Source organism: Aquila chrysaetos, chromosome 11 (assembly GCF_900496995.4).
Source record: "Aquila chrysaetos chrysaetos chromosome 11, bAquChr1.4, whole genome shotgun sequence".
Classification (NCBI taxonomy): domain Eukaryota; kingdom Metazoa; phylum Chordata; class Aves; order Accipitriformes; family Accipitridae; genus Aquila; species Aquila chrysaetos.
The window spans coordinates 35,747,642-35,762,665 of NC_044014.1; the positions used below are offsets into that span (position 1 = coordinate 35,747,642).

Genomic DNA, 15,024 nt, shown 5'->3' on the forward strand with positions numbered 1-15,024 from the left:
AGAATACCTGTGTACAAAATAGTCATAATAATGGTCATAGATCTCGCCTCCAAGGTTAACTCTCGGCAAGCCTCAACGTCGGCACCATGGCTATCAGACTGCACTGGAAGAAGCTCTGGGAGGGAGAAGCAATTGCTCCAGAGCTGGCCCAAGGTGACTGATTCCCACCCTGTGCCACCACCATACGACTTGATGGGAAGTCCCAGGTTAAAAAGGTTTTCAGGGCTGCTGTCTCAACCACCTCCAGCGACGCATCTTCTTGCTCCAGGACTCTCACTTCCAATTTTCATTGCCACAGCCACCAGAGCAGGTCCCCAACATCGCTTCCCCCTTCCACATTTATTTCAAAGGACAAAATCAACTATTTGGGGGTTGGAGTGTAGTGGACAGACAAGACGCTGTCTGAAACACAGCCTGGGTACCACAGCAAAACAAAAACAAAAAACAAAAACCTCTCTAGACCTGACCCTGAAAAAGTGAGTGAGCCCAACACATCCTGGTGACTCAGAAAACAAAAGATAAGTAGATCAAGATTTGGTTTTTGTGGGTTTTGTGGTTTTTTTTAAAGGGGGTTGTCAAAAGTCTGTATGAACAGACAGCACCACCATGGTTTAATTTTCACCCATCCCCAGAGTTTCAGGCTTCAGCAGCGAAACTAAATGAGCACACACACAAGATCCAGCTGACAAAAATAATCCCTTCTCCCAAGACTCACTGGTGTGTTTCTGCTGTGTTTACTCCTGGTTGAGCTCTGGCACTGCTCTGAAATTGTGTCGCGTGGCTAAGGACCCTCAGCAAAGCACAAGTGCCCAAACTCACGTTCCGAGCAGCTTGCCACCACTCAGCCCTGCAGCAAAACCTCCCCTGCTGCAGCATAGCGCCTGCCCAGTGATTAAACCCTCCTCAAGCGTAGCATTCCAAAAAACATAAAGCAGGTATTTTGCAATTTGTTTGCAAACCACAACAGACAAGACCAATATTTCTGTGTGGAGAAATGAACCTGCATGCTTCAAATCTCTGTTTCATGCCCTCTGCATCAGTAGGAACTCCAGCCGCACACTTGCTTTTGCAAACTGTTGATCTGCTGGATCTGTCCTGTATGAGATGAACTGTGATAAAGTCTGTGCCTCAGGAAGATGCAGGAACTAACACATTCCTATGTGGCTGATGTAACAAGAGTGTTATGTTGAAAGTACATGTTGCTGTGCTGTAAATCTGCAGTGTGCACGCATCTCAGAGCTTTTATTTTGCACACTGCCATCTTTTGGAGCTTGGAAAGCACCACTGAGGGCATTTTTGCAAATCAGCAACACTCTCAGACCTCTCCTACCTGCTGCGAGGTCCAGACAGTACCAAATCCCTCTGATTTTTCTGCTATGTTAATAATCTTGCTGGTAAACTCTTTCTAACCCTGGGCAACTGCCTGCCACACACCGACTCAAGTTCTTGTTGCCAGCTACGCCAAAAGTAAAAAAAGACAGAGAAAAACATGAGCACGCAGCGGATGGCTGGGCTGGCAGCTTGCTTGGCCAGAAACGGGCTGTTCAGCAGGAAACACCGACTTCCCACCTAATCATCCACTAGCTGGGACATAGCTTGGGAAGCCAGAGCTGAAGCATGATCAAATGGAGCAAGGGCACTACCAAAAAGAAGCATCAGTGGCCCAAGAGCAAACCCTGGAGAGATTTCATCTACAAACATCAGCGTCCTCTGCTCTGAGAGCTACCATTGCTCAATTCATGGTGTCTGAAAAAGTAACCTCAGCTCTTCCTTAAGTATTTGGCTCTGAAAGGGAACAGCTGTGGTTGCCCACATAAATCGAAGGTTGCATGTGACCACCCACAGGAGAGGTGTTATCAGGGAGCATCTTCTCTCATCTGATAGCTAAATGCACGATGTCTGGGGGACCTCTCCCAACCATTGCTGACATTTGTTAGGAGCAGAACCACTGCACGATTAATAGAAAATGCACTAGATGAACAACATTTAGGGTTGTCCCAATGACTTACATGGATGATTTGCCATCTTCCACTAGAAATTCAAGTATGTATAAACTCTGGTCCTTAGGATGCAAGGCAGCATCTCCTCCTGCCCCCACCTACCCATTTCTTTAGCCAGCATCTCCATGGCTGCATAACAAATAGGACCAGGGCGAGAACCAAGTGTGAGTGCCACGTGCCACAGCCAAGGAGTGGAAACGAAGGAGGACAGACGGGAGCTGAGCTGGGAGCTGAGTGGGACAATCAAGAGATCCCCTAAGCGCATACAACCTCCTCAGGCCAACCCTTGCTCAGCCATCCATAGAAGGGAGAGCTCTCCAATGTTGCAGGAGGAAAGATTTTAAAGATTTCATTAGAAAGCGGTGCTGGTCATTGCAAAGGCCGGTAAGGTCTAAACCAACATCCTTATTGCACCCTTAAATCCCCTCTGCCGCTGCAGGAGTACCTCTGCCTGCTGTAACTGGCACAGGCAGGGCACTGGAAGCTGTCCAAGAGCTCATGGCAGGCTGCAGCAACACCCAGCTCCAGAGAGGGACTCCCTCCTGAAAACACAGCTCAGATCAGCCCAAGAAAAAAAGCCAGCAGACAAACGCTCTCGTAGCACAGTGCTATTAAGGGCATGTTAGTCACAGGTCTGGCTCATTTAGCAGAAGGGCCAGCCTCACACGAACACAATTAGCATCCAGCTGGCAGCTAGCAGCACTCACAGCCCTGGGGAAACCCTGACCCAGCAGGGAGGGTAGGGTCAGGACTCCCCCAGCTGCATTTTTATTTAAAGGGCTATCTCACATAATTTGGAATATGATTCATTTTTTTTTCCCAGTCAAGCATTTAATACACACCCTATTTTGGTAATGCAGCTTGGACATCTCTCCAGGAGGGGAAAAAAAAAAAAAAAAAAAAAGCTTTCAAAATGTTTTCAGCTGATCATATTTGCAAATGGTAAAACAGGCTTTTAAAATTATAAAATGATCAAGCAAGCTTTCAAGTTTGAAGTTAAACACTTGCTTAAGCCTTTGGAGACTGATGTAACTTATTTTTTAAAATCCCCTCCCAAATCCTGCCATCTTACTGGAAAAAAACCCAAACAAATCAGATCTTTTGTCCTATCAGTTGAATTTGATGCATAAAAATTAAGTTTATGGGACTTTTCCCTAAAAAATTCTTTTCTTCTACCAGGGCAACTCCCACGGCTGCTGTTGCAAATGGGCAAGCTGGCATAATGGAGAAGATAAAGTGTCCGTCACCAACAAGGGGGAAAAACCTTCTGTAAGTCATTTGCTGCAGAAAAGCAAAACTATTACATTCAAAAGAAAAGCAGGAAGAAAAGAAAGAGGGGGGGTTTGCCTGTGGCAGCAAAGATTCGATTACGATCATATTGAAGAACAATGGAGAAACCTCGGAGTTTCTGAAGTCCTCATATGGCTCTTATAACCCTAAACCTATAGACTTTTCCCAAACTTGAGTTTGATTCATTTAAGGGACTAAGGTGGTAAATGCCTCAAAATCAGCTCCATTCTTTCCCAGGGAAAAACCCCACCAAGACAGAGTTACCCTGGAAATTTTGCCCATTTCGCCTCCCAGGATTCCACTATCACGACGCAGAGCCTGGCTTGCAGGTCCAGACAGGGAAGTGGGACTTCTCAAGCACCCGACGCATTACTGCACTGCCTGCCTTCCTGCTTCCCGTACCATCATCTGCCCTCTTTCCTGCACGTGGGACTCGTCTCCTCTCCCACCACCCATACATGAGAAGAAATAATGTTATGTTTTCTTTTTAGACTTAGCTGAGTAATACAGTGATGTGTCACCAAATACCCTGCAGAGGTTTCGGGGCTGGGGTTGCCAGCATTCCCTCGCACCAGGCATGATCCTGAACTGGACTCCCTTTCTTCATTCAGCGCTCTGAATAAACCACAGCAGAACTCAGTCGCTCCTTGGCACCCTCCGCCTTTGACGCTTGTTCCTTTTGGCACCGCTACCTTGGCCCCTGTCCCCTGCCAGGAACGTAACACAGAAGATCTTAAGAAGACCAGCAGAGATATCCCAGTTACCCAAAACAACCAGTCTTTCAGCTTGGAGACAGACGGTTGGAGATGCCAAACATTGCTAACACACGAGGTTTTCAAACTGGTGTTAGCTAAAGTGTTTTTTCTTAACCCGCAGGAATTTTTGAGGTCTTAGCAAGACCTTATTTTTGATCGCAGCTAAAATATTTTTCTCTTGGTATAAATTTGCATGTATTGGGTTGCCACAATCAAATTTTATACAACCCTGGCAAAAAAAAAAAAAAAAAACCAACAACAAAACCAGGCTCACGTTCCAGTCACCTTGCAAATCAGATGCTCATTTCTAGACTGTGTGACTTCAAATCAGCAGGTTGGGCATTAAAATCTACCTCTCTGAAGGCACCCAGATCAGGCGTTTCTTCATCTCTGAATTACATGATGTCACTGCTCTAATTTCCTCAACACAGGAAAACCAGTGAGTCATCCTGCGCTCCTACATTTGAGACAAATTTGCAATGCCAGGACAGATGTTATAAAAACAATCTTCCCATCTTCATTCCAGAAACCACAACGGACAGCTGCATGGGCAACAAATATTTGACAAACACAGCATCTTGTCAGCCACTGACAAAAATAACAATTTAAACAAGAAATCTTTCCATAGTTGCCCTATTTTTTATATTCAGAGCAGTTCTGCTAAATTACCTCCCCTAAATAAAACCATTTCAGCAGTTCAGCTCATGCTCATTTTGCAAATAGGTTTGACATTGCAAAAGGAGAACTGCTTTGCTCTGATGCCTGGGGTCTGTTACAAGGCTGCTCTGGATCACGCCAAGACCGCAGGACCACTGACAATGCAAAACCAAGTTATCTTGCAAAAAAGAGGGAACAGAAATTATGTTCTTGCTGCAGTACGGATAAGTTTTGGGATTGAACACCCATAGAAAGCGATCAAGCACGTCTATTTAACCTCTGAGAAAACCAAAAAGAAGGGAATTATGCAATGAGAAGGTAGGTGACTAGTTAAAAAACAAAGAGATGGTGTAGGCCTGTGACCTCCGCCAGTGCACAGAGCCGTGACTGACAGCCAGCTGAGCTGCTTTGCACGGTGCAATGGCACCTGCCTGAGAAATGCTGCACCAAAACAGAGCAGCACACCACTGCTCCCCTACCAGGAATGACTACCCAGTACACACAGCCATGCTTCTGTATCTTCTTTTGGAGAAAAATATCAGGTTACGGAAATGGTAAACTGAGTATCAGTCCTTCAGCTTTCAGGGACAAGAGGAAAGGAGGACAAGGGTACATATTTTGACTATACATTAACTTCAGTATCAAAAAAGCTTCCAGGTGGGAATTGTATTTACATGTAATCATTTTTTTTTTTCTTGAATACAAGATTTAGGAATTTAATTAATGGGTTGTGGCTCTCTATGGTAAATAAGCCACTGTACATGTCCCATCTCTTACTGTGACAAGCTAAGACACCCTTAAAACAAGCAAGGCAGACAGCCAGGACTCCTGCACCACACACCATGCAAAGAAAAACTTGCAGTACAGTGTCAGGAGATCGTCAGCTGAGCTACTTTTGTTGGGTTGCAAGATACAATCAAAACCACAAGCTCTGCTGTTCAGAGATGCCACAGCAGCTTACCAGCTTACCCAGACCAGCTTACCCAGAGAGTCCTCCAGCGAACACCAGGAGCCAACGTGTCAGAGTGATAACCCATTTCATCAAAACCATTCCTTTTGAGAGCTCCAGAAATTAGTTCAACAAACCAGGACTGTCATTAACTTACCTTTAAAAGCTGAACTGGCATTGCTCTAACACAAAACACAGTGAGCCACATTCAGCAGTTCTGTGTCCCTATTAACTCAGTTTGCAATAGGTTTTCAAACTTGGAGGCCAACATCTAACTATGGCCATGAGCATGCAGGTGGGACACCAGGTCCATCTTCTGCTAAGAAAGCTGAATCTCCTTCCACCCTCCAAGCTAGCACAGGTGGAACTGAGCCCATCTCGGCTCTAAACAATATGGAGACAAGATACCTGTTTTTAACATGCTGTCGTGGTTTCAGCCCAGCCGGTAACAAAGGACCACGCAGCCGCTCGCTCACTCCTCCCGCCCCTCTCTGATGGGATGGGGAGGAGAATCAGAAAGGAGACAAGACAAAAAAACCCGGAACCTCGAGGGTTGAGATAAGGACAATTTACTGGGACAACACAAGAAGAGAAGTTACAACAACAGTACTAATAAAAGAATATACAAAACGAGTGATGCACAGTGCAACTGCTCACCACCGGGAACCCAACCCTCCACCACTTCCCCCACCGAAAGTGGAGAGAACTCCCCCCAGCCCGCTCCCCACTTATATACTGAGTGTGATGTCACATGGTATGGAATAGCTCTTTGGCTAGTTCAGGTCAGCTGTCCCGGCTGTGCCCCCCCTCCCAGGTTCCTGTGAAAATTAACTCTATCCCAGCTGAACCCAGGACACATGCCCATGATATTCCTCTCAGGAAAGAAATCCTTTACCTTTTGAGAAGCTCTAGCAGTTTCACAAGCAGTGGGAGCTACAGAGGATCTGCATTTCAAGCAGCTTCATCAGGTTTTAAAATATATATATTTCTGTAAAAGAACTAATCTTCTTGCATCACTTCTCCTCTGCAGGACATCGTGGCAGCCTGCTGAAAGAATAAAGCTGGACACAAGCCCAGGCTGGTGGTGGTTTAGCATCACAGCCTCTCCCTGCCTCATTTGGTATCCAGGATGGACACGCAGTCTTGAACCTGGCGTCTTGAACCCCATGCACTTGACTTTGCAATGGTCAATGGTTGCCAGCAGGCGACAGGAGATCTCTCTCCATGTCAGCGATTTTTTTTAAGGTTTGCAAAGTGCAAAAGCAGCAGCAGGAAGGACTGCGGGGGAAACTCGGCCAGAACCACCACAGAGGACACGGTTAAACAGGGGAACTCTGCTGGGCAGACCAAAAGTTCACTTGGCTGGAAAAAATCATTAAGATGAATTCATGGAAGGAAAGTTCATCAGGGACTATCAGGAAGAAAGGCACAGCCTCTGGTATCTCAAGTTGTAAATAAATGGAAGCTGGGACAATGCCCTGTGGCATCCCAGCCATAGACTCGTCCCTAGCCCGCACTCTCGGCTGCTGCTGGAAACTACAGAGGGGGGCAAACAGACCTTCCCCTCACTCAGTACCTCCTCAGTCCCCTCGCTAATTCTGTTGGCTGAAGGCAGGGTTGTTTTCAGTCATACCGTTGAACATGCCACACTACACAACAAGCTGCATGAGAAAAGTCTAAGTTGAGGACTCAAGTTCAGAGACGCCAGGATGAAGGTTTCCTGCCCCATCTACCTGTGCATCTGACCCTACAAGCTGCAGGACAGGCTTTTAATTACGTGAGTGCACACAGGGTCACCTAGACCCTTGCCTAAGTCAGCACCAAGAATGTTGTACTCTTCCTGAACAAGTGACTATTCAGCATTTCCCTCACCCTTCCCCAAACCAGGTGTAAGCACAGGTCTTAATCATTACACGCTACTCAAAGGCTGGTTGAAGGACAGTTACACATTTTCCTTGGTGATTATTATTACTTGGTCCCTCAAAAGTTCATGCAAACTCCCAGTATCTCTCCGAGAGGGTGGCATCATCCCCAATTTTACAGCCACAGAAGAGCAGCAGAGAGTAAGGCAAACAGCAGATGAAGACTTGAGCTCCCACGATATTTAAGCCTTATAAAAATGACACGTTTGAAGAGCAGTTCCACTGGACTTCAGGCAGCACCTCCAAGAGCTTGATGCTCCTCACATCCATCCCCATGGCCTCAGACCAGTTTTGCAAAGATGGGGGCAGATGCAGTGAGTTGCCCCAGCCATGGTTGAGGTGACTCGTCCAGCATCATGCCCAGGGTCCCTGGCAGAGGCAAGCATGCAACTCAGCACCCTGCAGCAGTAGTCACCTCCTCTAAAATGAGGGGTTTGTTCCCTCTTCCCACAGCCACTGGCAACACAAACAAATGATCTTCCCATCAGAAAGGCTGGGCAGGCCTGAAAAATTACCTCCCGTCCGACACACATTTTTGCACCACAATGGAAAGCTGAAAAACGGTTTGATATCGAAGAAAACATTTTGTTCTGCCAGAGGCTGCAAAGACCTCAAGGTCAGAAAGTCTTGGAAATGTAGGTACAAATGGTGGTTTTCCAAAGATGCACAAAAAAGCTCATCTCAACAAACTACCATGCTACATCTAAAGAGAAGCCACATTGAAAAAAAAAAAAAATTACGTAAACCAGCTCCTTTCTCAAGCTCTGCTCTCCAAACAGGCCAACACATTTTGGTACCCACTCAGTAGATAAAACTTTTGACACATACACTTGTAACCGAGCCAAGCTGCAAGTAAACAAAAAAGGACAGCTCTGTGAGGGATGGGAGGCAGTGCTAGCAATGAGCTACCAGCCCTACAGGCAAAATCCTAAATTCCCAGCGTCCCATTTCGTGACGCATATCCACGCCAACTGCCTTGACCAAGCTGTTTTTTTGCATCCCTCCTTTTGTTAATGATACACTCCAAGTAAATTTTCACTTAGAAATTATTAAGCTGCGAGACCATTAGGGAACTATTTCTCACTTCCTACAGCTGTGATTCAGAGCCAGATCAGAGATAATCATTAGTCACCCTGCTCACAATAATAGTAAATTAATAAACAGCAACCTGAATTACATGGCGTTTCTCTTAATGGACTTTTAAGATACCAAAGTGTACGAGCACTGCGACCAAAGTACAAGTTCAAGGCAGAGCATACCATTAGGAGCATTAATACAGGCCCTGCACACTGCTTATCTTTTGTGGGTGCGTACAGCTGCAAGTTTATCTAAAGCACCTGTTTTCAGATAGGCAAGGGCTTTTCATTTTTAAAGGCTATTTAAAGACACCCTCCAGGATCAACATCAGCCCAGCAAAAAAAAAAAAAAAAAAAAAAGCAAGTATGCCAGTACTTCTCTTGAAAGTACTTTCTTGAACCCTTTAGAAAAACAAAAACCTCATGGCCTAAATCTAAGCTGCAGCTGCAGTGCACATGTCTTGGTAGCATGGGGTCTTCAAAACCATTCACTGTCTTGCCTAAAACCACTTGTAGGGGCTACCGAAGGAGAGCATGGATGGAAACCTATGCCTGAGTTATGGGTTTTGGCATGGATTTGTAGCTGTCCATGACTTAATCAGTGCAACCCGAAAACCTGACAAGGCTGGAGTCTGTATTTATCCAGGAGTTCAGCAGCAGGACAGGAAACAACATGCTGACTCAAAGCGCTTCAAATCAAGAGCTGGAGAAATTACATTCAGGTTTAGGTGCCCTGGCCACCACCCCAGATGGCACCACCATGCTGACCGCCACCAGCAGCAGCAGTGCTCAGCTGCGCTCCTCCAAACGAGGCTGCTGGGAGATGAAGAGATGTCCTGAAGAGCCACTAGTCCTGTTGGGAAAGCAAAAGATTAACCTCCAAGCACATCCGCAGGGATCAGGCCTGACCTACCTGCCTCTCCCCTTGGAGGGAAGGGGTGTTCAGGCAGCAACCACCCACCCCAGGAGAAAAACCCTTCCAGTTTTCCACATGCATGCCCTTCTACAGCCCTGGAAGATGCTCTGTCCGTGCAGCCTCCTGGAGAACACACCCTGCTGCTCCTGCTGCCACGGCACTACCAGGGGACACCAGACAAGCCTTCCTGCACTTGGAGAAAGTCCACCAAGGTCCCCAGCTTGCAGCTTCTGGGGCTGGACCGCACCAAGCTGATTATTTCATTCTCCATCCCCTGGAGCGGTCAGCCTGCCTGAACCACGGAAAGAAAGAGGCATTCATGTTTAGGAGCCTGCAACTTTTTCTGACTTTTCTTCCCTGAAAATCCCCAAATTGAATATCCCTGCTCTTACAGAGCAAAGTATGGTTAATAAACATGGGTCTGGCACACTGGCAGCCCTGTAAAACAGCACAAGTGAATGAAACAGCAAGGTGCGGGCAACAGACTGGAAAGGTAACTTTTTAATACCAAAGGACTTCAAAAGAAATAGGGAGAAGGGGAGACAGCTAAAGGAAACAACAGAAGTTGAAATAACAGTGTATTGAGATAGTTAATCTGCTGACCCTTCCGTGATCTTCGAAGAAAAGAGACAGAAAGCAAAAAAAGTGATATAAAATAAGCCAAGAAATACTAAGCACACAATGAGCAACTCGAAAACAATCACTTTTTACTGTCAAGGTGCAATGAGTTAGGCACTGTGTTTCACAAAATAAATCACATCTGTAAACCCAAGGCTTCTGAAAAGCCACGCTAATTCCCTGAAATCAGGGCTCTGCTGCCTGTTGCACTGTCATCTGCGCAAGTGTCACTGTGATAAGCTACCCAGAAATGCTTTGAACATCAACATCCTTAAAGATGTTTTGGTCTTTATGTTCAAGGCAATAATAAAGAATAAGCATGCGAAGAGATGAATGCATGGTTTAGGGTTTTTTTTAATAAACTTTTTATTCTACATTGCTTTGCAATTAAACTGATGAAGCTGTACATATGTTACTGCACAGCCTGTGATATCACTTAGTCCATCTGAACTCTGCCCTGTGGCTGCACTTTTTTCAACATGATAATAGTTTTCAGGCAAAGAAACTAAGCTTCTTCATATTTTCCTCAGGGCTGTCATCTGATCTTGTGGGTTTTTTCATTCTCTTTAAATAAATAAATAAATAAACCCTAAATTATTTTTACATGTTAATTTATCTTTAAATAAGACCACATAATTTGCAGCTGTGCATCTAAGCCCTACACAAGCAAAACTGAACTATCAGAAGTTACAGCTTTGTGATCCACTGGGCTATGGAAACAGCATCCTGGTGGAAGCGAGGGATGCCGCATGCCATGCCATTCAGCTTCCTGCAGACACTCTTAGAAGACCAGACAGATGACAAAGCTGTAATGCACTGAAAAAGGCAGTTTCAGTACTGGGCTTTCGTTCTCCCCATAGCACCTGTAAGGACATCCAAAGAGAAACCCACTGAAAGCAGCCAGCAAGAATGACATCCACCCGCTGCCAGGTGCAGGACTCTGGCAGCTGGCTCTGAACACCTCCTATGTTGAGCTGCGTTTTCCACACACCCACAGGGACATGCAAGCCACGCCGCCAGTCACCCCGGTGAGGTGCCAGCCCTTCCAGGGCAGGGCCATGCCTGTGGGTTTGGGCTCCATGGCAAGCTGTTTCCCTGGAGCACACTGTGCCATCTGTATCCTCCTCGTTATGAAAACACTGCTCGGCAGGGAGAGGTAACGAGCTGCGGAAATACCAGCAACGCCGCAGGTGTAGGGAGAACAAGCTGCTATTTCGATGGCTAAAAGAACCACTCAGCCCTGAATGCCGTGCTGTGCAAGAGCCCACACAATAAACAAGGGCAGTCCCACAGCTCCATGCTACTCGCTGCAATTACTTTATGGTGTACTTCCTCCCGAGAGCAGGATTTCGCCACTGGGGCACACAGGAGGCCTATGTAAGGAACATTAAGTCTTTAAGGTCATCATTAAAGACCGTTCTTCTCCCCAAAAAGTCAGTCCTGAAACTGGTCAGAAATAAATGCTTTCTGTCAATGAGGTCTGTGAACAGAAAGACACTGCCTGGCATGTAGAGGACTTCATGCCTCTTGCAATGTCATGAGCAGAAACGAAGAGAGCGTTTCCATACTAACCAGCCAAAGAGAGATTCCTGTGCACGAAGTCTTGGATCTTCAGCAGAATTAAGGTGCCTTGTTCATTTTTAAGGACAACACGTGCAGAAGTAAAAAAATTTAAGTTTTCTTCTTTGTACCTTACCGTAAGCTTCTATTAATAAATGGGTGTGCAATTAAAACATCCTCAAACTAGCCTCAAACTCCAGAGGGCATTCAGGCTGAATTTAGGTTTTAAATCCTGGGCTTATAATTAGTCAATTTCCAAAATGAGAAGCATAGTCAAATAACATAGCCAGTCCATCTCACAACAGCTAGCACTTACTGCCCCTCTCAAAAGCTGACAGCTAATCAACATCACCTGCGAAACCCATTTTTGACATACTCTCGGACAGTGAATAATGCTGGAAACATTCAGCCTCACAAAACCTTGTCAGTGGGAGAAAGATTAACACATCACCCACACTGTGAAGAAGTGGTAAAACCTGAGATTTTTTATTAGTAATAAGGATTTTTATGAGTAATAAGGAGTCATGTTACCAGGAGAACGAAAAACAGGGATTAAGTAAAGGGTAAAAGAAGGACGAGCTGCTGTACTAATAGGGATCTCAGCAGGGCAAATTAGTCTGTGCATCTCATCTTCATTTTCTAATGGAACCGTCTCAGCTGTTGCAGCTGTAAGAGATGTCGTGAAAAATTCACCACCATATTAAAACTCCTCTGCACTACAACATTTAGGCTGCTAGTTGCAGGAGCACATTGTGCTGTTGCCTGCTCCTTCATTAGGCAAAATTTCTGATACATTGCTGATGCCTTGAACCTCACTGTGTAATTGTGCTGAGACTGAATGCAATTGTCCATGTGCGTATGCAAATAACTGTGCTGATCAAGGGACCCCTATCAAAGTGAAATGCCTCATCCTGTACCTTTGATATCAACCTGAGATGGCTGGAACCGAGGAGACACTGAGACCGCATTAGGAGCAAGACCTTCATCTACGCTCTGTGCAACGCATCTCCCTGGCAATAGACCGGAAGGGTCATTAATGGGATATCATTGCTGTTTCATCATAATTACCAAAACATGGTGTAATTAGTGAAATCATGCCTTTTCTCATTCTATCACATACCTGGCAGATAAGCACATGAAAATACGCCTATAACTGTCAAGCAGATAGCATCTGTTTTGACAGTCATGGTACAAAGGTCAGCCATAATCTTGCTTATAAAGGTCATTTTTCCAGCCTAGGGTGGAGGCAAAGGAAAGGGATTATTCTGAAAGTTAGTAATACCTCTCTCCTGTCACAGCAATAAACAAAACTCCCATACATGGCTCACATCTTGCACCTCCCCTCCCTGAAATAATCCCGAAAACCACATTTTCACGTTTCCAGGAGCACCCTGCTGCACAGGTGCCCTTTGTTACGCGTGGTTTTGGTTGCATTCCTATCCGGACAGATTACCAGTGTGTTCAAAATGCATTAAATCCACCTGAAAAATTTACAACAAGGAAAAAAAAAAAAAATAATCAACCAGCAAAAGCAGCCCGAAAGACTTACGTCAAGAGCTCTTATGGTTCTGATTTAAAACCTGGAAGACGTATGCACAGCCAGAGGGACCCAGATCTCACATCCCAAATCCAAGAACTAAGGGAGGGCAGCTGGCAAGCGGAAAACAATTTCTGGCTGTGGCTGCGATTTGCAATTTTAATTTCTAACTGAATTATGCTCTGGCTATTTTTCCTTGCTGTGTATTTTATTTTTTTAAAAAAACTGGCTCTGCAGCAACGCTGAAAGCCAATGGCTGGTGGTGACAGCTGTCTCACCAGCTTCTCCCCCGCTCAGGGTGGGACCTGGGCAGAGGAAACCCGAAAAGCCGAAAAGAGTGAGGCAGTCGCTCAGCCTTCTCCCCGACTCGACCTTCGGCCTCGCCTGGGCGGCCACTCTCTGTGAGGATCAGCGTGGCAAGCACCAAACTCGGCAGCTTTCGGCACAGCCGTGCGGGGCACGTGCAGGACAGCATATTTGCTGAATGCCAGCGGAGGGATGCGTGACTAACCTGCGGGACAGCCGGCCCCTCGCCCGGGTGCCTTGCAGGGCGTGCGAGCTCACCCACCACGCCTTTGCACCAACACGGACCGACCTGCAGCGAGAGCGTTCATCCTCAGCACCCAGCCCCGTAACGTGATGGTTTTAATATCCTTCTGCGAGGCGACGGGTGCACCCAAAAGGAAAACTCTGGGTCCCGTCCCGGCGTTGAGCTGAAGGCGCCCACCAGCTGCCGACGGGACCCGCGGGGCTCGATCCCCTGAGCCGAGGGAGCCCGGGGAGCCCACGTCTCCCCAGCGCTGCCCGCCTCGGAGCCAGCCCCGACGCCCCCGGGGAAAGCGGCGAGGCCGGGGATTTAGGGAGAGGGTTTCCTCAGGAAGCTGGACGTGCCCCACAGCCTCTCTCAGCCCCAGCCGGCCTCGGCGGCCCCCCCGACCCCCGGCCCCGCGGCGCGGCCCTACCGTCTGCTGCCGGCTCGACATGGTGACGGGCGGCGGGGCCAGGCCGAGCCGGGCCGGGGCTATAAGGGCTCCCGCGACACGTAGCGCGTCCCTGAGCCGGCCCCTCTCGCCCTGCGCCCGCCCCCGCCTCCTCCTCCTCCTCCTCCGCCCCGGCCCGGCCCGGCCCGCAGCGAGGGGAGGCCGGCAACACCCGGGCGGGGAAGCGGGACCGGGGAGGGACGGAGGGAGGGACGCCCCGGCCCGGCGAGGGGGCTCTGAGGTAAAGGGCCGCAGGGCCGGGGGAGCGTCATGGGGATGCGGGGTCCGGCTCCCCCGAAGGACGAGTCGCCGCTCGCCACCGAGGGGATAACACGCAACGACAAAGCCTCCCAGCGCGAGGATGCCAATCTGGAATTCCCTTAAAATTAACGACTTGGGGCTGAGGAGTTTGGGCTCAGCTATGGCACCCTGCCTGCGGCCACAGAGCCGAGAGGCAGGCTGGCTTCCTGCCGTCGGGGCAGGGAGGGGGGGAAAGGCCATCATCCAGGTAAGGACGGGTCCTGCTCCCGGCCAGGAACCACACCTGCGTTCAAGGAGAGGGGGAGGAGGAGCAGGATGCCACACAAAACAAGTCGAAAAAAAATCACCTCCCAAGGATAACAGCAGTGCCTAAAAACAAGCCGTGCTGTAGGCTGGCCCCTGGCCGTTTGGCCAACATGCCAAGAAGGCTAGAAACACAGAGGAGTCTACTGGCACATAAAGCTTAGCAGGTGAAGGGAACAGAAGCCCATGCCTGACAGCTT

At 47.7% G+C, this 15,024-nt stretch overlaps 1 protein-coding gene across 6 annotated transcripts in view; it reads right to left on the bottom strand.

Annotated features, from left to right (window-relative positions):
• PAPSS2 (3'-phosphoadenosine 5'-phosphosulfate synthase 2) overlaps nucleotides 1-14,345 on the bottom strand; it is a 30,481-nt gene extending 16,136 nt beyond the window's left edge. For 2 of the 6 annotated variants that reach the window (XM_030030212.2, XM_030030211.2), the window contains exons 1-3: nucleotides 14,243-14,284; nucleotides 13,792-13,875; nucleotides 3,863-3,997 (exon numbers count right to left, since the gene is read on the bottom strand). In XM_030030212.2, coding sequence (XP_029886072.1) covers nucleotides 3,863-3,997; nucleotides 13,792-13,875; nucleotides 14,243-14,263 — 240 coding nt within the window. In that variant the 5' untranslated portion in view covers nucleotides 14,264-14,284. Of the gene's footprint in view, nucleotides 1-3,818; nucleotides 3,998-13,791; nucleotides 13,876-14,242 lie in introns of those variants that run through there. The other 4 variants (XM_030030213.2, XM_030030214.2, XM_030030216.1 and 1 more) reach the window with 4 other exon arrangements.
• Between the last annotated feature and the right edge of the window lie 679 nt (nucleotides 14,346-15,024).